This window comes from Cannabis sativa, chromosome X (assembly GCF_029168945.1).
Source record: "Cannabis sativa cultivar Pink pepper isolate KNU-18-1 chromosome X, ASM2916894v1, whole genome shotgun sequence".
Taxonomy (NCBI): Eukaryota; Viridiplantae; Streptophyta; class Magnoliopsida; order Rosales; family Cannabaceae; genus Cannabis; species Cannabis sativa.
Genome location: NC_083610.1, coordinates 6,789,260 through 6,812,671, shown reverse-complemented (window position 1 = coordinate 6,812,671; position 23,412 = coordinate 6,789,260). Strand labels below are relative to the sequence as shown.

Sequence of the window (23,412 nt, the reverse complement as noted above, 5' to 3'; positions counted from 1 at the left end):
AGAGTTAAAATTGTTGACCATGTAAGATACAACAAATCTATTATACTCTGGAGGAAGACTATTAAGTATGAATTGAACACATTATTCCCTTGATAATTCAATTCCAAGTAGATTTACTTTTTGGAACTTCAGATTCATCATCAATAAGTGCGAGTTTATGCAACTACCAGGGTGCATTTTCACACTGTAGAGTTCATTTGCAAAGGCATTGACAAGGAGTGGGTTATTCATATTGGCACTACAAATATCAATAAACAGAAGTAAGCAATTTCAAGTAGAATTTCTAAGAATGACATCACAATCTTCTTTTTTCTAATGTGTTGGTCTGTGTTTTACCCTCAAGTATTTCAAAGGAAAAGTTCCTTCATAGTAAGGCAGAATACTCTGAATTTCATTATTTGCGGCATAAATACTATATGTTTTGAATTTATACATTTAAATACCACATGTTTTTTTTTCAACGGATTAAATAGCTTATGTTATATTTGTGTTACTTCTGTTACTACTTTTTTGTTAAATATACCAGAATTTAATTTATATGCCACCTGTTGATCAACTATTGGTCCAAATAATAATATTTTTTAAAAAAATTATTTATTAATTTTTAACTGAAAAATAAGTATAAAAAATAAAAACAAACTTAATTATAATTATAATTAGAAACAGAAATAAGAAAAAAAAAAATCATCTTCTACGCTATCTTGCTTCTTCTTCTTATTATTACTTCTTCCTCTTCCTTCTTTTCAATATGAGAGAGAGAGAGAGAGAGAGAGAGAGAGAGAGAGAGAGAGAGAGAGAGAGAGAGAGAGAGAGAGAGAGAGAGAGAGAGAGAGAGAGAGAGAGAGAGAGAGAGAGAGAGAGAGAGAGTTGGAGGATGAGCTAGATAAGTTCTATGGGTTTTTGACGGATCTGGTACATGAAGTGGCTCGCCATTAAATCCGGCAAAGTTGAATACATTATGTCTTGTTGTTCTTTGGCGGTCGAAGTGGGATCTGATGGTTCGCCATTAAATCCGACAAAGAAGAAAAAATAGAAAGAGGGAGAGGAAGAGGGAAGCGGGGAGCTCGAGACTTGGGTCCATTCGGACCGCCGGAGAAAAGGCTGATTGGCCTGGTAGTGGCTCCACTTGAGAGAGAAGCAAGCTTCCGCCAATCTCCACTCCAGATTATAGGAGCTTGTTTGGCTATGTTTTCAGTTTTTAGTTTTTAAAATTGTGTTTTTAAAAGTGAGAATAGAAAACAGTTTTTTGTCATTTTAAAAATTTAATGGTGTTTGGCACAAATTTTTAAAAACTGTTTTTAGATTTTTTTCTTACGAAAAAAAAAATTAATATTTTAGCACCATAACATGACATTAACCCATCTGGGTCTAGATTCGGGTATGGTTTCGGATCTAGGATCCGAGTATGTAAGCAAAATATAAAATATAATATGTTAGACGAAAAAAATAGTTTTTGAAAATTGAAAACAACATTTTGATGTTTTCCGTTTTCTAGTTTTTTAAAACTCAATTTTTAAAAAATAGTTTTTAAATTTTTTTACAAACGACTCCTAATAGTTTTTAAAAATTATTTTCAATTTTAAAAAACAGAAAACAGTTTTTAAACTGTACAGCCAAACAAGCTCTAGATCTCCCACTATCATATTTTTTGTGTTCTTGTTTATGGATTAATATATAATTTTATTAGTAAAGTTAAGATTTTTTTTTTTTTTTTTGCATCAAGTGTGAAATTTTAGTTTTTATTATTTGCTTAATCATTGAGTTTTGAAGAAATTGATTGTATGATTTGTTTGATTATTGCGTCAAGTTGAAGTGTTTTGAGTGAATGTTTGGTAAACAGAGAAGGGGATCGAAAGGAGAGAGACAATTATTATTATTTATATTATTATAATTTTATTAGTTTAAATATTGAATTAACAATAATTATATGGACCAATAATTGATCAACAGATATAAATTAAATTCTGGTATATTTAACATATAAGTAGTAACGGAAGTAACAAAAATATAACATAAGATATTTAGTCCGTCGAAAAAAAAAATATAGTATTTAAGTGTATAAAACTTAAAACATATAGTATTTATGTTACAAATTTCCTTTATTATTATTCCTAAGCAACAACATAAGACAATAAATAACTAAAATAAAAACTTCATTGAAATGAAAACTACATAATAATGACATCAATAACACTCATATTACTTAATTAAAACTACATAAAATAAATTAACAATGATTTTGACCGACTACAACAACAAGAGAATATAATAAAATACCAAACTAGCACAAATATTCGCCATGACTAAATAATATTTAGTTAAAGTTTATATTGTTGTTGTTCTCCATTGGAAAAATCACGTCTCTTCCCCCAAACTTCATCGAATTCTTTCTTTTGTTTGATTTTTAGTGTTTAAGTGTCCACTCATGCCTCTGGCACGATCATTCTTATACACTGTAGAAGTAGTAGCAAAAGCAGCAATCACTTCCCTATTCATGAGTGGAGGCACTTTTGCTGCAGCAGATGCCGCTGTTCGAGCATTCTTAGTTTCCTTGGCTATTTCTTCCATTCTTTTATTAATATCTTTCAAATTTAGGTCAATAAGCGAGGTAAGATCATTCAAATCTGTAACAGTCAAACCTTGAAGGTTCATCTTACCAGAGAGATTGCCATACAAGAGTCGATTCAGCTCTTTGTCGCGATTCTCTTTCTTCAGCCTCTTCATTTGCTCGCTCACCTTTCCAATTTTTTGCTTCAGGAAAACTTCTTGGTTCATCATCTTCTTGCTTTGCTCGATCTCGGGCATTGTCTTGAAGTTTTTCACTATACGGTGTACTCCTCTTGGAGAAGGGTACACCTCAGGCTGAGTGTTATATGGGCTATAGATGATTGCACACACATCTACACCACACAATGTACTCAGTTCGCTCACCTTTTTTATCAGACCTTTCTTTCTTTTCTTGTAAGTGGCTTTTCGAGAGGCGTCGTTGTTGATGTAAGCCAACTTCACCTTTTTTCTGGTCATGGTTTTGACTTGTTGAGTCGAAGAAAGAAAACAAACAAGAGCTAAAGAAAAAAACTAGCTAGTGTACCGAAATGGGAGACAACATATCCAAATAATACTTTGTGCTCTTCCTTAGTTCACTTGTGGAACTATTTATTCACAAATTACATAGAGAAGGTGGTATTAGGGCTTCAATGAGGAAATAAATGTTAACAATCATATATGGTAACTAATTAAATTTCTTTTTTATTATTTGTGGGTTACACATTGTATACAAGGACGGTTAGAACTAATTAGAACATATGTTTCAAAATTTAGCATAATAAGACATTAATGGTTAATTGTTTTTTAGAGAAGAATAATAGGAAATATTTGTGTAACGTTACATAATAAATATGAAAAATAAATTGAAATCTTGGAGAAGCAAAAAAAGAAAAAGGAGAGAAAAAAAAAAGTCAAATATAAAAAAATCAAATAAAATTAATGTGTACAATGGAATTGGTCCACAAATAGAAAAAAATCAAATAAAATTAATGTGTACAATGGAATTGGTCCACAAATAGAAAAAAATCCTAACTTTATTATCTTTTTTGGCTATTTTTATTGCATTATATTATCAGTTATAAGAGGAATAAAATTTACATGATATCTTTATGAATATTTAATATATAAGAAGAGATATCTACATAAAAATAAATCATTAATTATTTGGCTAAATACTTTCCTAAATACATACTAATATTTATTAATTATAATTATGATATATGACTATATTTGACTAATACAGCTGGTGCTTACTGTATAATTTTTATTATTATCATGACTATCATGTGTATCATAGCAGTATAGAGTTATAATTACTATATATTTTTTTTATTATTATCTAGTTTTATTTTTCAACCATATATCATAATTTTTATTTTTTTTAACCATATATCATAATTATTACTTGCAAAAGTAATATATTTTTTACTATAGTAATTGGTGTTTTGAAAGTTTATTACATGAGACACTCAAAATAAATAAAATATTTATGTTAATGAAAATATTAGGTGCTATAAATTTATGGAAATAGTCAAAATATTTTCGATATCAACAAATAATTTAAAAATTATAAATATAATGTATATTTAGGTCATAAATAAAGGAATTATGAATTTGGGTTGTTCTTTTATTTTTATGTGGGTTGCTATATGAATTTTAGTTGTATATATTTTAGGTTACTCTATTAGTTGCTATGTGGATTTTTATGAAAAAAAAACTATTTTAAAGTGTAACAATAAAAAATTTATAAGAAGTTCAAAACTATTTTAAAAATATAAGAACAACTTATGAATACTAAACATCGCTTGTAGAGTTTACAAATGTATTTTCTCAAATGTATAAGATGTCGGGACTCAACTGATTAAAATTTTGTGGATTATAAGTCACTTTTCTATCGAAATATCCAATTATTTGATATTTTTTAGAAAAATAAATTTGCAATATTACTCCGTAAAAATTTAAAAAAAAAAATCCTCAAAACATATTAGAACCACTCAAATTTTTGATATTTTTATTGAACAATCATAAAATCTAATACTCGAAATTATTTTAAACATAATTATGACAGAAAATTAATTAAAATGCCGACTTTATTTAATTAAAACTTATAAAAACTTTAAACCCCATCATAACATAGTTTTATTCTTGTTCCCATTTTGCAAAATCATGCCATTAACACTTAGTTTTTAGTATTATTGTCAATAACGGCATCAGCTTTCACAACTTCATCATTGAAATTCTCGTTCGTTGCAGAAGCCTCAGTCTTAGCCGCAACCACCATTTGAGTCATCGAGTTGGTGCTATTATTCTTTGCAGCAATAGTCTCTATCCTCTTATTAATTTCTTCCAAATTCTTGTCAATGATACAAACGAGATCATTTAAATCTGTAACAGATAAGCCAACGAGATTAGCCTTACCCGACAAATATGAGTACATGAGTTGGGTTAACTCCTTCTCGCGATTCTCTTTCCTCAGCTTTTTCACCTGCTCGCTCACTTCTTTGATCCTTTTCCTAAGGAAAGCTTCTTGGTTCACCATCTTGTTGTTCTGCTCCATCTTCAAAATCTTATTGAACCTCGTTAGAATACGATTCACCCTCACCGACCAAAGATTATTGCAAACACAACCACAACCAACTCGCTCACCTTCCTTACCAAATATTTCTCTCTTTTTAGTGTGCTCTTCTCGTCTGTTTTGTGCTACTATTTATACATAAATTTAATTAGATATGTGTGATAAAAGGGTATTTTTCCGTTATATATTGCTGAAACGTGTCAATATTTGTTCAAAACCGCATCACTATATATGGTATATATTTTGGTGCATGTTAATATAGTATCTCATATATTTTAATTTAAAGTGTAAATATTTAGGTTCTTTATAGTGTTTAAAAGCAACACAACATAAAGTGACACTTTATGAGTGAGTGATTAACATTTTTTTAAAATTACATATTAAATTAAAATATGTAGAACTAAAATAAAATTACACTAATATATAATAATATAACACTTCATTTGGTGTTTAAAATTAATTTAAAAATTATTAGATATCAATAATATCCAGCAACATAGGAAGGCATCTTATGAATAGTTAAAGTCTTCTATAATAGTTATTAAATTAAAAAATTGGAAACACTATTAGGTAGTGCAAGTGCATTTTTAGCAACTATTTTAATTTAAAACCTTTAAGTTTGCCCAACACTATAAAAAGAAATTTGCTATTATTGGTTCAATTTAATATTGAATCTATGTATCTTACTTTAATAATTGAAATTAAGTATTATTGACTATTTGTAAGATACTAATGCCATATACAATGTTGCTTTAAAAATAATAAAATATAGTATGTGACTCAATATTAAATTATACTAATTAATATTTAATTATATTAAGAAAATATGATAACTAATGAAATTTATTTTAAGAATAAATATATAATTTTTTGTCACTTGAATTTTTTCTTTATTGTGAAAATTCTCCCAAATTATGCAAATTATTGCTAATAATCCCCATTTGCAATTTAAATTGATTTTTTAGAAAAATAATTTACTTATGTGAATATAAATTATATGAATATATATAATTGCAGTACAAGAGCTAGATTAGTTTTATATTAAAAAATTATTTAATTAAATAACCAGATTGCAATTATTGGAAAAATTTTGTAACATGGAAAAAAGTAAGAGGAAAAAATCTACATAATTTAGAGGAGATAAATCCTATTTGTTCTTATTTTAGAAGATTTTTTACATTTTCTTTTTCATTCTTTTATCTGATATTTTCACTTTTTGTTATTGTGGGCTAAACAATGGGCTGTTACATAATACATACATATATAGGAGAGGAATATTATACATGGTACATGGTATATGATACATGGTATATGGTGTATACATATATAATTAATGTATTAGTGTTGGGAAATTTGATTTTTTATGCTTACATATTCTTGAAATTTTTCCTTTAAACTCATAATATTTGATATTTGTGGGATATGACACATTTTATAATATTCCTAAAATACCCCATTTACATTACCCTCTCTCTTTTCTTCTCTCTTTCCCTCTATCTCACCCCGACCGCCCACCCTCACCCGAACCACCTCGGGCCCACCCACGTCAACCCCAACGCCGATCACCACCCTCACCCCCGTCGACCACGACCCCAACCCCTCAGGACCCCAACCCCCGGCCGAAAGAGCAACCCCGGTCTACGAAACTTTTTTTTTTCTGCGATTTGAGAGAGGGAAGAAGACGGAGGTCGATGGTCGGACCTTGGGGGTCCGATGGGTCAGACCATCGGACCCATCGGACCCCAGGCTCCGGCCGTCTTTTAAATTTTTTTTTTTTTTGCGATTTTGGAGAGAGAGGAAGAAAGAGGTCGATGGTCGGACCTTCGGGTCCGATGGGTCACCATCGGGCCCACTATCGGGCCTTTGTCTTCCTCAATTTTTTGTGTTGCGATTTGAGAGAGAGGGGAAGAGAGAGGTCGATGGTCGGACCTTGGGGTCCGATGGGTCGATTGGTCAAACCCCAAATCCAGATTTTGCCCAAATCCGACGAAAAAAAAAAAGAGGGTTGGTGAGGGTGAGATGGTGAGAGAACAACCGAGAGAGATAGAGGAAGAGAGAGAGTTGAGGTTTGAAAATGAGAGGGGTATTTTTGGGTTTATTGTAAAGTGGTCATATTTTTTAAATTTTAAAATGTATTAGATTAGGGAAAAATTTTTAAGGTATTTCATGCATATTTTTTCAAATTTCCCTTAGTGTTTCACAAACAAATCACGTGAATGTATTGTATGTTACAGTTACTAAAATAATGACATTAGTTAATTAGTCAAAGTCAAATAAAAAATTCTATTTTTTCTAAGAAAAAAATCATTAAATATGGGCTAATTAAAATTTTTATCCCATCTGTACCAATTTATGCCCCTAAACTTTGAAGACCATTAAAATTTCTCCCTGAATTATTGAAATTGTTGGATTTAAAGACTTTTGTCTAATTTTAGTAACAAAAGTGTAATATGGATGAAAATTCAGGGGCATGATTTGACACATGTCAAAGTTCAAGAGATATAATTTGATAGATATCAAAATTCTGGGAACATAGTTTAGTACATGGACAATGACTGAATTGGTAAAATTGAATGAAATTGGACAAAAGTCCTTAAATCCAACAATCTCAATAGTTCAGGGTAAATTTTTAATAGCCAAAAAAGTTCAAGAAGCATGATTTGGTACATATCAAAGTTCAGGGAGCAAAAATTATAATTAGCCTTAAATTTATGCTTTAAGTTCCTTCAATTCTTTGCGTTCGAAATTACTTCAATGCTCTATCAATTTGGCATAGTCGGACAAACAAATGGCCCATCTATCAAGTGAGATAGATCCAGCCAGGAAGTCCGAATCCTACTCTACTTTCTGGATCTTTGGAGTTCCTAGAAAGATGGATCATCTTCGATCACTTACCCAAGAGATAAGAAATGCTAGAACTTAACGAGGATTCCTTCAAGGGTCACCGGGATTGGAAGCTAAAAGAGTATTTAGGATGGTTGATCTCTCAGAAACTACTTACGTGGCACACTCTGACACGATCTCCAGAAATATGGTGACATGTCCCTTCTACCAAACCTTAGAAATACACACAACAGAAAGGAAATCACCTTTTTAAGAAAAATACCACTACTCTAACATTTATTTTTTCCAACGACAGCTCACACTTCTTTCTGTCACTGTCAACAATATTATATCATATGACAATGTTTTAAGTTTAAGAAATTGGTACCAAGTCCAATAGGTCAAATGTAATGTAAAATAATATATTTTATACCATCACTGAGTTTTGTTAAACAAAAACCTTAGTATAGCCTAGATCTGTCTAGCCCATTAAGCATATGTATTTATAAATATGGCATTATGTCTTCCATACAAAAAGTTCACAAAGTAAAAAATTACATATCCGAGCTGTAAAAAAATTCATTGTAAAAAACTTATAAAACTGTTTTGTAAATTAAAATTTATTAACGTCTAAACCACATAAAATTCACGTTATTCTCTTTTTAATTTTATTTTTTTTTAACTTTTTTTTTTTTTTTGAAAATTATTTTCTTTTAACTTAATCTCTCATTATATTTGGTTTTCGGTAAATATATATTGAGGGTATAGTATGTATCTATAACAATCATAAACAATGAATTATTTAATATATAATCCGTTACTAGAATAAGCAATTAAATTTATCAAAAATATAATATGTCACAGGGTAATTAATCTACATTTAACAAAATCAATTAAATAGGTATAACTTCAAATTTAATGTTACCATACTCCGTGTGTGTTGGCATTACTGTTATATATGTGCATTAAAATGTATCCAGTTGTCTAATTATTATAATTATCTTAATTATATCAAAATGGGAATATTAATTTTTTATTTATTTAATATAAAATATAATTAAAAGAGAATATTTTTATTTATTTATTTATTACAATGCCCTTGTGATTATATTTGATTTTATATAAAAATTTACAATAAAATAATAAAACTATGAAATCTAAACAAAATTCGAGATTATTCCGAAAAAATAACATAACACAATAAATAACTAAAATAAAAACTTCATCGAAATGAAAACTACATATAACAACACCAATAACACTCATATTACTTAATTAAAACAACATAAAAAGGGCACATAAAATAAAATTAACAATAATTTTAACGGACAACAACAACAAGAGAATAAAATAAAATACCAAACTAACACAAATAACTTCAGAAACACAAATAATCCTCATAACTAAAGAACATTTAGTTCAAGTTCATGTTATTGTTGTTCCTTAATGGAAAAATCGCATCCCTTCCCCCAAACTTCATTGCATTATTGTTATTGGCTTGATTTTGTGTATTTAAGTCTTGCCTCCTCTGCATGCCCCCGCCACGATTATTGTTATACGCCGTAGAAGTAGTAGCAGAAGTAGAGTTTACTTCCCTATTCATGAGTGGAGGCACTTTTGCTGCAGCAGCTGCCGCCATTCGAGCAGTCTTAGTTTCTTTGGCTAATTCTTCCATTCTTTTATTAATATCCTTCAAATTTTGGTCAATAAGCGATGTGAGATCATTCAAATCTGTAACAGTTAGACCTTGAAGATTCATCTTACCAGAGAGATTGCCATACAAGAGTCGATTCAGCTCTCTGTCACGATTCTCTTTCTTCAGCCTCTTCATTTGCTCGCTCACCTTTCCAATTTTTTGCTTTAGGAAAACTTCTTGATTCATCATCTTCTTGCCCTGCTCGATCTCAGGCATCTTCTTGAACTTTTTCACTATACGATGTACTCCTCCTGGAGAAGGGTACACCTCAGGCTGAGTGTCATACGGGCTATAAATGATTGCACACGCATCTACACCGCACAATGTGCTCAGCTCGCTCACCTTTTTTAGCAGGCCCTTCTTTCTCTTCTTATAAGTGGCTTTTCGAGAGGCATCGTTATTGATGTAAGCCAACTTCACCTTCTTTCTAGTCATGATTTTGGCTTGTTGAGCCGAAAAAGAAAAAAAGAAAAAAAAAAACAAGAGCTAAGGAGAGAAACTAGCTAGTGTGCCAAAGTGGGAGACAAAAACATATCCCAAATAATACTTTTGTGGTCTTCCTAGTTCACTTTGGGGTACTATTTATTCACAAAAATCATAGGTGGTATTAGGGTTTCATGAGGAATAAATGTTAACAATCGAATATGGTAACTAATTATTTATTTAATTGTTTTTTATTTGAGAGTTACATTTGTATTATATGGACAGTTACAACACATGTTTCAAATTTTGGCATAATAAAACATTAATGGTAAATTTGTTTTCTAGAGAAGAGTAATAAAAAAAAAAATTGTAACGTTACATAATAAATCTGAAAAAATTGGAAATCTTGGAGAACCAAAAAAGAAAAGTCAAATAAAAAAATCAAATGAAATTAAAGTTTCAATGGAATTATTTTGTCCACAAATAGAAGAAAATCCAAACCCTATTATCTAATTGGATGAAAATATCATTTTTTTGGCCATTTTTATTACATTAAATTATCAGTTACAAAACTTTAAAGGAATAAAATTTACATGATGATATCTTATTGATATATATAAATATTAATTATTTGGCTAAAGACTTTACTAAATATTTATTAATTATGATATCTATGACCATATTTGACTAAGACAGCTCATGCTTACTGTATAATTTGTATTTTATTTCCCATATTTGTGTCATATAGCTGTGTTGTATAATAATTACTATATATCATATTTATTACTTGCAAAAATAACTTTTTTTTTCACTATAGTAATTGCTTTATAAACTTTATTATATGAAGCGCTCAAAATAAATAAAATAATATTATTGTTGATGAAAAAATTGGTACTATAATTAATTTTTTTAAAAAAAAATATTCTATATATTTTTTATGTGACAATTTTTTTTAATTACAAATATCATATAATTTTAGAAAACATATATAAGAAAATAATGATAAAATTTATAGAAAATACAAATATTTTGAAGAATTATATACAATAATAAATAAAAAAAATACTAATACTAAAATAAATTTTTAAGAAGTTCAAAATATAAGAAAAACTTACAAATATTAACGTCCCTTGTAGAGTTTACATGAGTAATGCAAACTTTTTTTTCAAATGTGTAATGTCCATAACTCAACCTTATTGTAGCTTTTAGGTCACTTTTCCACCAAATATCCAATTATATATCGATATTCTCTGGAAAAATTAGCAATATTACACCGTAAAAGATTAAAAAAAATCAAAAAAAATTATTAATTAGAACCTCTCAAATTTCTAATATTTTTATTGATATTATCGATATTTTTCACATAGAGCACCTATGACAAAGATAAAGTAAAATATTGACATTATTTAATTAAAACATGAAACATATTATTACCACTCCCATTACCATATGACATTAATTTAAACAATAACATAGTTTATTCTTGTTCCCAATTGACAAAATTATGCAATTAATACTTAATTTGTAGTGCTATTGTCAGTAATAATAACGGCATTAGCTTTCCCATCTTCATTATTGAAATTCTCGTTCATTGTAGAACCCTCAGCCTTAGTTGCAATCGCCATTTGAGTCGCCAAGCTGGTGTCATCATTCTTAGCAGCAATAGTCTTTATCCTTTTCTTTACACCTTCCAAACTCTTGTCAATGATATCAATGAGATCATTCAAATCTTTAGCAGATAAGTTATGAAGATTAGCCTTACCTGATAGATTAGAGTACAGGAGTTGGGTTAACTCCTCGCGATTCTCTTTCCTCAGCTTTATCAATTGCTCGTTCATTTCCTTGATTTTTTTCCTAAGGAAAGCTTCTTGGTTCACCATCTTATTGCTTCGCTCCATCTTTAAAATTTTACCGAACCTCATTAGAAGATTCACCCCAAAAGGAACACACAAGGCTTGCTCAACTCACTCACTTTCTTTACCAAACCTTTCTTCCTCTTTTTAGTGTGCTCTTATCGTTTGCTTTGTGCCGCTATTTATACACAAATTTAATTAGGTATATGTGACAAAGAAGTATTTTTCGGTTGAATATGCTAAAACGTATCAATTTTTGTTCAAAACTGCATAACTGTAAATAGTATTTTTTGATACATTTCATTGTTTCTCGTATATTTTAATTTAAATTTAACGTTTGGCTTCTTTAAGGTTTTTAAAAATAACACCACATAAAGTGATATTTTTTATGAGTGAGCGGTTAGTATTTTTTTCGATAATAATTATTAAATTAAAAAATCAGTGACACTCTCAAGTCGTCCTAGATATCTTTAGTACATTTTTAGCAACTATATTTTAATTTTAGCAACTTTTTAGCAATTAACACTACAAAAAAATCAAAGTCATGTTATCACTTTAAAAATCTTAAAATAAAATATGCGTGATTTGATATTAATTTATACTAATTAATATTAGGAAATGTGGTAATTAATTGAAGAGTAATTTGCGGTAAAAATACTTAAGTTTAACTCTTGATTGCAAATAAATACTTGAGTTTAATTTTTTGCGGTAATAATACCTAAGTTATATTTTTGGAACTCCGTAAGTACCTACTATTAAATTTCAAGTAATTATTTACGTGTCATTTTCTTATTGATATATTCAAACTAATTTTTTTAAAAAAAATAATGACCTAGACTAATTAGGGATTACCACGTGAAAATTTACTTCACTTAACAATTAGGTACCTTCAGAAATATCAAAATTATAACTTATGTATTATTACTGCCAAAAATTAAATTTAGATATTTATTTACAACTAGAAATTAAACTTAAGTATTTTTATTACAAATTACTCTTGATTGAATTTATTTTAATAGGTAGAAGATTTTTTATTTTTACTTTTTATTTTTTTATCTAATATTTTTACTTTTTGTTATTGTGGGCTAAACAATGGGCTGTTACATATGATACATAGTACATGGTATATGGTGTGTATATATATAAATATATATATTAATACAATATTTTTTCACATACAAATCATGTGAAGGTAAATTTATTGTATGTTACAGTTACTCCAATAAGTAAAAATGATATTAGTCAAAGTCTTACAAAAAAATCCGTTTCAAAAAAGAAAAAAAAAACAAAAAATCATTTCAAAGCAAAAACTAATATTCATTTAATTCATTTATTATATTTGTAACACATGAACAAAAAAAAAAACTATAGCAAATAAAATCTCAGTTACATAACACTTTTATTTTGGCTTTATTTTTTTTTTTAATAAATTTTAGTTTAGTTATTGGTAGCAATACTTTAAATAGTTTTTTTTTTCTTTTTCTTATTGTGTATCAATTACTTATTCTTTGTAAAAAAAAATCATGCTTTTGAAATTGTTAATTAATTTCATTCCTTATCTTTTTATGGTAATATCTGCAAGAAATAACATTACAATAAAATCATGTCATTTTTTTTTCAAATAAAATAAATCATTAGGCTAAATCCTATTAATTGACTTTTATGTTTTTATTCTTATTATTACTATATATATTTGACTGAATTAAAATTAACATTAATTGATATTATCATATATGAGATAATTGATAGTTTTCTTTAGTGAATTTTAACTTATAATAATGACCTTGTATGATTAAATTTATTTAATAAAATATGTTTCATTGATGTTTGGCATTAATAAAAATAATTAAAGAGGTTGAAAGTTTGAGAAATCTCCATGAAATCATTAATACAGAACAAAACCCATTTTCTTAAACATAATAATGCCATTTTAAATTAAATTATTAAAGTTAAGAACAAGAACGAACGAGAAATTACTTAAATACTCAACATTTAACTTAATTGAAAATACGAAACATTAAAAAGAAACACAAACAATAACAACATAACCAAAGGGAAACAACTCCAAACACAAAATACATAACAAATCTAAAAAATACGAAACACAAATAATCACCATGATTCATGGAGAGATATCCTTATTCCAAATAATTGTTATCAAATGGAAAAGTCTATTTCTGCCAAATTCCATAGGATTATTATTATTAAGGATTGGCCAATTTTACTTGTGTCACCCATTATTAACTCAAAGAGATATTATTACGACTATTGTTATCAAAGTTAGTCGCAACAACATCAACCACAGTAGCATTTCGGTCTCCAACAAGATTTTCAGCTATGATTGGAGTTGTTAAGGGTGTTGTTGTTGTTGTTGTCTTAGGCATCTGAGAAGGCTTGATATTAATATTTATTTCTCCAATCCTCTTGTTGATTTCTTCTATGCTTTGGTCAATGAGCCTGGTGAGATCATTCAAATCTTCGACACTCAAGTCTTGAAGGTTTGTATTACCTTCAAGATTGGAGTACATGATTTGAATCAACTCCTTCTCACGATTATCTCTCTTTAGTTTTCTTACTTGTTCTTTGGCCGTTTCGATCCTATTCCTCAAGTACTCCTCTTGATTGAACATCTTCTTAGTTTGATCAATCTTAGACATAGCTAAAAAATTTGTTACCACATGATGGGCCTTTTCCGTCGATGGAAACACTGTCGGCTCACCACTATTTGGGTCATAGATGATTGCACATGCGTCGACACCACACAATGTGCTTAGCTCTTCAACTTTTTTTAGTATACCATTTTTTCTCTTCCTGAAAGTATTTTTTCGAGAAGAGTCATCAGTGATATATTGCATATTCACTTTCTTTCTGGTCATGGTGGTTGGTAGAGCCAAAAGGGAGAGAGATGGAAAAAAATGTCAAAATGGAAAAGAGAGCAAAGTGTATTTGTGTTCTTTCTAATTTTCTTTTTGTGTCTCTATTTATACAAATTTTCATTGAAGATGATGATGGTGTTTTACTAGGGGTATTAATGTAAAAATGGAAAATATGATAATTTTTTTATTTATTGATATCTAGAGAAATTTATTTTGTTAATTGTTTGTGTTTAAACAATGAGCTCTTAGAGAACATGTATAAAAATTGTAGCATAACTACCCAAAGATTAGATTAGAGAAAAAAAATAATGTATTAGATAATGTATACGTATAATAAACATAATATATGTGTGATCGAATATTAATTATTATAAGTATTACATAAATATATTCTATGTTACGATTTCAACAACTTCGTAAATTCGGACTTTAATTTATTATATTAAGCATTAATTCTCCGATAACTTTGTAGGTATTAATTTTAACTTAGGTATTTATTATAACTATTAGTACAATTATTTCATCGCATATGTAAATACTAACTCCAACTTATTAGTAAGCGGTATTTACGGTAAATATGTAACTATTAAGTCAAAGAACATTAGTAAATATTTAGTAAATTAACCATTATTTAGTTTTACCTAGTATTTATTTTGGAAAGAATAACATGAATCCTTTGAAAAATATAAAAGTCTTCTAAATGTTCATGGTTGGAGGAAGTTCCTCCGCCAATTATACTTATTGTATTTTAACTCTTTGTTTATATAATAGCATTTTATCTCAAAAAAAAAAAAAAACTCTATCGAAAATATACATTATATCATCATATTTGGTGTATTAATCAACTCTAAATAATTTAAGTCAACCCTCATTTATGTTGACCATGGATAATGGATATAGAGGATTTTTTTCTTTGAATTATTTGGTAATAGAAGTGGAATAGGAAAGATTGAAGTAATAATTTACTTTTATGGTAGATGATATCTGCAAAAATTAACTACAAATAGTAAATACATTACAACAAAATCATGTTAATTTGTTTTTGTGAAAAAAAAAATCACATTAGGATAAATCGTATTAATTGATTTTTTTTTTTTTTTGAAACGGCTATTTTTTTTTATTTGACAAAGTGATTAGAATCACTTATGAATTTACGACGCAGACGTCCGCCACCGGCGCTAAAACCTCCTCGAACCAGGATAGCTCATCGTCTAACCGCAGAGCATGCTTTGCCAAACCATGGGCCGCTAAATATCCAAAGCGAGCCACATAGGACAAAACTGCCCCCGGAAATTTAGACAATAAAGCTATAACATCTTCAAACACCGCTCCTAGCTCATTGAAATTAGAAAATTATCAAATTGACCAAAATCTACCAAACAACAAGAACTAAGCAACTAGAACCCCACTAAAAATTATTAGAACTAGCCAAAGGGATTACCCTTTGGCTAGTAAGAGCATCTCCAAAGAGACACCAAATTTGGTGTTACACTATCACCAAATTTGGTGTCAAAAATTATTTCTACTCCAACCACAACACCAAAAATTACACTAAAAAAAATATTCCTTATTATTATATTAATTTTTTAATAAATTAAAAAAATAATATCATATTAATTAACAAAAATTACCACAATTGTTATGTATTATTGAGTGTGCTTTAATTTTATAATGTTCTGTTGTGTAATATAAAATATGTGTACTATTGATTAATAAGAATATGATGTTTTAGTGTGTTTAATTTTAATTTTAATATGTGTTCAATTTTAAAAATTATTTTTATTGTTTAATATAAAAAAATATAATAAATTTTTACTTAAATTATAATTAAAAGAAAAAAATAATTTATGATATTCACATTTAAATTTACACAAAAATAAATATTATAAGGTGCTTTTACAATGTATTCTTCTAAATAAAAGAGTCACGCAACAGAAAGTTTGAATTTTATTTTCGGCATGTTAAATTTTTTTAAATTTTTTAAAATTTTGCAAGATGTTTTAAATAACTATAATGTACACGACCATAAAAAAAAAAGACTAAACGAGTCTCCCAAATGCCGAAACAGGTAGGAGTAAATCAGTGCACCACTTTTAAAGAAGTGCTCTATTTTCGGCTTATTAAATTTTTCTAAATTTTTTTAAATTTTACAGGATGTCTTAAATAATTATAATATACACTACTATATAAAAAAAATAGACTAAAAAAGTTTCTCGGGTGCCGAAATAAATAGGAGTAGATTCGTACATCACTTTTAAAAATGTGTATTAAAAAATTTCCCAAAAAATAATTCTTAATTTTACAAATATAATAATATAAATATATATAAATATTAATTAAATTATTAAAAAAACTAAAAAAAAAAATATATATATATATGCAGTGGCTACAGTGCACGGCATATAAGCCGTGCACTGTAGATATAAATGCATTTTGCAGTGGATGATGGTGCCTCCTTGGAGCATTAACTACTCCATTTTTGATTTTTTGCTGCCTCCTTGGAGGTGCTCTAACAACTGAATTATAGCACTCCACTTCATAACCTTTTTAAAGTCACCATCCCTTACTAAGACTATATCAATAAAGTTATATTATTTTATATATCTATTTATGGAAAAAATAGATATCAATAAACAAAATTTTCTAATTCATTATTAATGTACCTTTTCTCTTGAATGAGTTTATTCATTAATAAATTTCCTAATTTTATTCAAAAAAAAAAAAACAATAAAATCAATACTCATTAACTTTTACTATCCATTTATCAAAGATTAAAAATTATTGTTGTTAACCCAAGAATAGGCAATGAGCTCAAACCCATATATTACCACCCGTGAAAGGAGTAAGTAGGAACCTCATACTTTTGGAGCTGTGTGAAATTTCATAAAAGTTAAAAGTGAAGTATGTGAGTGAATGGAGTCTTATATGGGTGAGAAACACTTCATTAAAAGTGTATATAATGTACAAGTTTAGCACTTGTGTTTGGACCCCAAGAGGTACCCAATTTTGTGTGCATGGGTGGTAAGAACTCACACACTGGACCACCACACACGTGCGCGTCGCCGTCTGACCGAGTTAGGCGGGCGAATGAGGTGTCACTTATTTTTTTAAAGAAAAATTATTTAATTAAATAAATAAATATTTTTTATTTATTTGTTAATTAATTATTTTAACGTTAAATGAATTAGTAAAAAGCAATCAGTCAATGATCTGTTTTTCTCTACCATGATCTAACTTTTCCACGATTATATTACCGTTTTCTTATCGTTTAATATTGGATCGACTTCTCTATATAAGTTTGTATCAAAATAGCGGAAAAATACATCGTTTCAACAACAAAAACAATTCTCTTCTTCCTTATGATTTTTCTCAGAGTAATAATTTAGGCTGTAATTGAACGATATCGTTCGGTGCAGAACATAGCGTATATAGAGGGTTGGGGCTCCAAAGGGTACCTAATTTTGTGCGCATGGTTGAAAACTCACACACTCTACCACCACACACTCGTGTCATTGCCATCTGGGTTAGGCTGGCGGGCGGGTGAGGTGTCAATTATTTTTTAAAAGAAAAATTATTTAATTAATTAAATAAATATTTTTAATTTATTTGTTAATTAATTATTTTTAACGTTAAATGAAATAATAAAAAATAATCAATCAATGATCTGCTTTTTTCTACCATGATCCAACTTATTTATATAAGTCGTATCAGAACAACGGAAGAATACATCGTTTCAACAACAAAAACAATTCTCTTCTTCTTTACGATTTTTCCCAAAATAATAATTTAGGGTGTAATCAAGCGATATCATTCAGTGCAGAACATATCGTATACAGAGGTTGTTTTATCCTGAGAATGCCGTGGTTGCTAGACTGTCGTGCACATTTTGGGCAGAACCGCAAAATATCTTAAAGAAAGCGACATAATCCGCAATTCTGCTAGAATCTTCTTTCGGTAATTCGTTCCAATTTTTTTGTTTTAAATTTAGTATAACACATATCTCCACTTGCTCCCAAACCCACAAAAATGATATTTTGACAGGAGTGTAAGTGTTACGATTTAGGCCCAACAAGCTTAAAGATGCATTATGTTAAACTCGTGAAAGCCGCGATGCCGACTTCATATCTACTTCTTGGGATTGGCATGGTAAAAAGAATTAAGAGCTGATGACAAATCAAACAATCTTCTTTATTTTTCCCAAAAGGTACTAAGTTTTGCGAATTTAAGAAACTTATATAATTTTTATGGTGCTCAACACCACTGATGTGTTACGTTAAGAGTGGTTATTAAATTTTTATATTATTTATTAAATTAAAATATATGAGAATCGATATTAATACTTGGCACCACAAGATAGAGTACCCCTTAATATTTTTCTTTCACCAATTGATTTCAAAACACAGTGAATAATAATAAAATATAATATAATATAATTATAAGAATGTGTACACATTCTTTTGTTATTATTATTCTTTATTCTTTACTTTGTCATTGTTATATTATTATAGTTCCTTCCATCCAAGGATTTTTACAAACAAAGCTCTCCTCTCTCACCTAGCATTTTTCATATATATATGGTTACAAATGAAAGAATTAAAATATTTAGCTTTGTTTTGTTTTTTCTTCCTAACACCTTTCCTTTCTTTTCTCCCTCCTTGTATTTTCCTCTCTCTCTCTCTCTCACTCTCTTTCATATCTACAAACTCCCTAAATAATCATTCTTAACAAATCAGCATATACAAAGCTCTTAACAACTTACAGATTACAAAAAAAACCGAGCTCGCCAACTTCCATCATCATCATCAAACATGAAGCGAAATCCGAGTTTTGATCGGTTTCAGCTTCAATCCCATGCTTTCTGGGGAAAGAAGCTCTGGAGAAATACACAACGGGCTCAACGGGCTTCTCGGGCTGACATTCAACTGAGAAGAAACTTTATACAAGCCATACCCCATCAAGAAATACTCCAACGGTATCATCATGGCATGAGGCTGCTCCTCTGTCACCATCGACCCGCAAGACTGAACCTGTTGGAAAAACAGTTAAATTATGACATGATCATAGCTTCGGTTACAGCAGAGAAAGCTGAGGTTTACTTTACGTACCTCAACCAACGCGCTATACCGTCTGTCTAGCTTCGATGTCATGTAAAGCGCCTCAGCATGGAATGGAGAGTTGTCACCAACGAAGATTAGCGAACGACATTGTAGTTTTCGCAGGCCATCTGTAATGTCGGGTCTCCTGCAAATTTGTAGAGAAAAATAAGCTCAAAACTAATAGTGACTGGCCAATACTATCAAGAATTTTGATTGTTAAAGAGATTTGGAGAAAAATGGAAACAAGTTTTACCCGTTAATTGCTTCAAGTAAACGCCAAACGTTTAAACTTTGCCTCTCCTCGAGCGACTGTTAGGAACCAAAAAAAGATTAGAAAATTTGTTCACATCAGATAATTTGACACCTTTAGGCCGTGTTTGGTTAGAGGTAATAGAATAGAATCTAATTTCATAATGAATGAAAAGGCTATTCCATTCCTATTCTTGTATTTCCATTTCTTCCAACCAAACATACCATTAGTGCAACTAACAAAGCTAGAAGGCTTACTCTTCTGCAAGCCTGAACAACATCCGACCCTGGCACTTGAGCACAACCACGAATGTCCTGCCATCAGAAATTTAAAATCCAAACATTTCTTGATCTGATTCGATTTCGGATATATATAAAGGTACATATATTGATAATAGAAGACCAACCTTGCTAAAATACCGCTTGAGCAATAACTCCTTTACCATTCCACACATGCCATAGAAGTAAAGTAAATTTGACATTACCTGAAAAATATGAATTTATGTAAAGACGAGAGAGCTTTTAATATCCACAAAAATTGAACAAGTCCACCAAAAGAACAAACCTTATTTAGTAACCATTCTGTCCAAGAGGGTGCTTTGCATAATGGAGATATGAGAATCAAGCCTAGGACTCTATGTCTGTATTTCAACTGTAGCAAGGAATTTTATTAAAATAAGATTAAAAAAAACTTTCCTAAAAGTCAAAAATAATGATTTGATGGCTACTTGAAAAAGCTTATTGCTTTGTATGAAAAGGAAAATCACTCACAGCAAATAGGGTGATGATGTAAGCTCCAGCTGTAACACCCATACACATCACAGCTCCAAGTCTATAAAGAGAATGAGATTCATTTTCTTAATTTAATAATTGTAATATTTCAAAAGATAATTATGTTAACAAATCATCAGAGAAACAATATTTTCAAAACTTAAATTTTTAAGTCTTAAATCACTATGAGGGTCTCCTTCTGGCTCTTGTTGTATAAATTATAAAAACATACATTGAAGAATAGAAAGAATCCCTTACCCAAAATAATTAAGAACATCGGCTATCTGATCTACTAAGTCATCAGCAGAAAGCAGAGGATCATCAGAACTAATTGTTTCAGCTCCCAACTGAAATAATTCTTGAACAAAGTACGAGATAAGAAACGATGTGAATTACAACTTAAGAAGAAGACATAATAATATAAGAGCAGAGCATATATGTAAACAAAAAAGAAAAGAACTCAGTCAAGTTATTGAGTGACAAACCTCATGGCCGGGAGGACTAATATGATATATGCAAAAATTATGGAGCAGCAAAGAACATGCTTCTGGACAAAAGAATAATCCTTGGAAGCAGGAAACATCTGATCAAAGTGAATAAGAAAAACAGTTGAATTAGAGCTAGTAAAGTCACTAAGAAACGAGCAAAATATTTTCCCTAAACACGCTGATAATATATATGGGAGAAAGTTTAAGAACCCCATTATATATGAATATGACACGCTGATAATATATATGGGAGAAAGTTTAAGAACCCCATTATATATGAATATGATGGTACTGACTGGTACAGCTTCTTCAAATTGAATATATGATTTACCATAAACAAACTTTAAAGATCTCAACTCTTAAATAAATCAGCTTTTCATCAGTAATTTCCGTATTATGACTATGAATTTTGGTCAAATTTACAAGCTTAAAAAACTAATGACTGGTTTCGCAAAATCCGGAAATTGTGTCAAAATTGAAATTTTGTGGATAATGATAAGTAAAATGAATCAATTGTCGCTACCCACATCATCCAATTACATCATTTTATAGCTGTAAAGCATTGGCAAGTATGACAAACTAAATATATTGCCCAAAAGAAGAAACTTACAATTTAAAGCTAAATCTGGATAAGTAACAAGAGCAGGTTTATCCTGGTCTCCAATCACAGTAACCGACACAACACCATGACAAGTTTTTATAAGATGCTCCTGCATAAAGATAAACCGTAAACTGATTTAGAAAACAATTCAGGAAAGTAACACTTTATATATTCAATAATTAGGTAATAAATACAAGCCATGACAAAATAAACAATCTGGTTAAACCATATCAAATAAAAATATGTCTTTTTTTCCTTTAAATGTATACGATCTTTAACACAGAGAGGAGAAAACACTGATGTATATAAATGCATACACGCAACATATATACCCAAATATGTAATGGAAATTAGAAGAGAGAACAATACCCAACTCGTTCATACAACTATATCAGATTAATTTGGTTCTTTAAACTCCGGAACTTTATATTCCGATAAAAAAATAGCAATTACTAGCTAAAGAAACCGATCAAAGAGAAAGAACAAAACAAATAAATGAGAAGAAAATGCCATTATCTGAAAATTCCAGATGAGAAATTCATGGTCGTGAAAACTTATTCATAGCACACTCTAAAATTCCCTTCAAAAGAATAATATCTATATCTATACATAAATATATATACAAAACATTACACACAATACATTCACATTTCATTCAAAAAAAAAAAAAAATACATTCACATCTATACACACACATATATATACATATATTAGGTGAAGTATTCAACGTAAAAGTTTTCCTAACCTCAAAGAATCAAAACCAATGCAATATTGGGAATTTCAAGTGCACAAAACAAATAATTTCTTCAAAAACGCTAATCAAAAAAGCTTCCACCTCCGCCATTAAAACTAAGCTAAAAGGTTCTTCCATTAACATTGCTCATTTACACTCAAAGAATCATAACCAATGCAATATTAGAAATTTCAGAATCAAACAGAAAAAAAAAAATCAAAATACGCAAACTGAAAAAAGCTTCCGCTGCGTCCGCCATTAACACTAAGCTGAAAGAAAATCAAGAAAGCTGAAAGAAAATGTAGACAATAATAATAATAATACCTTTCCGGCGAGAGAAACTCCATCCATATCAACGGAAACCGAATCACTCGAATCCGCCATTTTCTCACTATATTATCTTCCTCTATACGTAAGCTTTGGTTCTCTGTCTCTCTCTCTCTCTCTTTCTCTAAATTTGGATTGGTTTCTCTCTCTAACTCTCTCTGGTTCGCATACATGTATATATAAATATTTATATTTATATTTATATATCTTCTTCTTCGTCTCCCTCTCTTTTTTTTTTTTTTTTTTGAAAAATATAAAATAATTGACTCGGTTTTGACTCGGGCGAGTTTTAACCGAGTCACCGACGCTCAGGGTCGTTCAGAGGCTCACGAGGTAACCCTATAAACAGGGTTC

General features: G+C 29.4%; 6 protein-coding genes across 6 annotated transcripts; all 6 read right to left on the bottom strand.

Moving 5' to 3' along the window:
- Window positions 1-2,091: 2,091 nt before the first annotated feature.
- LOC115718482 (agamous-like MADS-box protein AGL80) lies at window positions 2,092-3,539 on the bottom strand. Its single transcript, XM_061106594.1, has one exon. The coding sequence runs from the start codon at window positions 3,022-3,024 to the stop codon at window positions 2,377-2,379; it is 648 nt and encodes a 215-aa protein (XP_060962577.1). The 5' UTR covers window positions 3,025-3,539; the 3' UTR covers window positions 2,092-2,376.
- Window positions 3,540-4,726: 1,187 nt separating this feature from the next.
- Window positions 4,727-5,104, bottom strand: LOC115718475 (agamous-like MADS-box protein AGL80). Its single transcript, XM_030647264.2, has one exon. The coding sequence runs from the start codon at window positions 5,102-5,104 to the stop codon at window positions 4,727-4,729; it is 378 nt and encodes a 125-aa protein (XP_030503124.2).
- Window positions 5,105-8,689: 3,585 nt separating this feature from the next.
- LOC115702176 (agamous-like MADS-box protein AGL80) lies at window positions 8,690-10,594 on the bottom strand. Its single transcript, XM_030629651.2, has one exon. It carries the CDS (start codon window positions 10,074-10,076, stop codon window positions 9,360-9,362), a length of 717 nt encoding a protein of 238 aa, XP_030485511.1. The 5' UTR covers window positions 10,077-10,594; the 3' UTR covers window positions 8,690-9,359.
- Window positions 10,595-11,046: 452 nt separating this feature from the next.
- LOC115718464 (MADS-box transcription factor PHERES 1-like) lies at window positions 11,047-12,065 on the bottom strand. The gene has a single exon (XM_030647252.2). It carries the CDS (start codon window positions 11,984-11,986, stop codon window positions 11,582-11,584), a length of 405 nt encoding a protein of 134 aa, XP_030503112.2. The 5' UTR covers window positions 11,987-12,065; the 3' UTR covers window positions 11,047-11,581.
- Window positions 12,066-13,658: 1,593 nt separating this feature from the next.
- Window positions 13,659-14,857, bottom strand: LOC115718453 (agamous-like MADS-box protein AGL80). The gene has a single exon (XM_030647241.2). The coding sequence runs from the start codon at window positions 14,791-14,793 to the stop codon at window positions 14,158-14,160; it is 636 nt and encodes a 211-aa protein (XP_030503101.2). The 5' UTR covers window positions 14,794-14,857; the 3' UTR covers window positions 13,659-14,157.
- A 4,391-nt stretch (window positions 14,858-19,248) lies between these two features.
- Window positions 19,249-23,374, bottom strand: LOC115707271 (protein NDL2). The gene is made up of 11 exons (XM_030635185.2): window positions 23,056-23,374; window positions 22,008-22,107; window positions 21,395-21,492; window positions 21,168-21,256; window positions 20,910-20,970; window positions 20,704-20,790; window positions 20,546-20,623; window positions 20,397-20,453; window positions 20,143-20,198; window positions 19,899-20,034; window positions 19,249-19,820 (listed from the first exon to the last, which is right to left on the bottom strand). Exons 1-11 carry the CDS (start codon window positions 23,113-23,115, stop codon window positions 19,596-19,598), a joined length of 1,047 nt encoding a protein of 348 aa, XP_030491045.1. The 5' UTR covers window positions 23,116-23,374; the 3' UTR covers window positions 19,249-19,595.
- Between the last annotated feature and the right edge of the window lie 38 nt (window positions 23,375-23,412).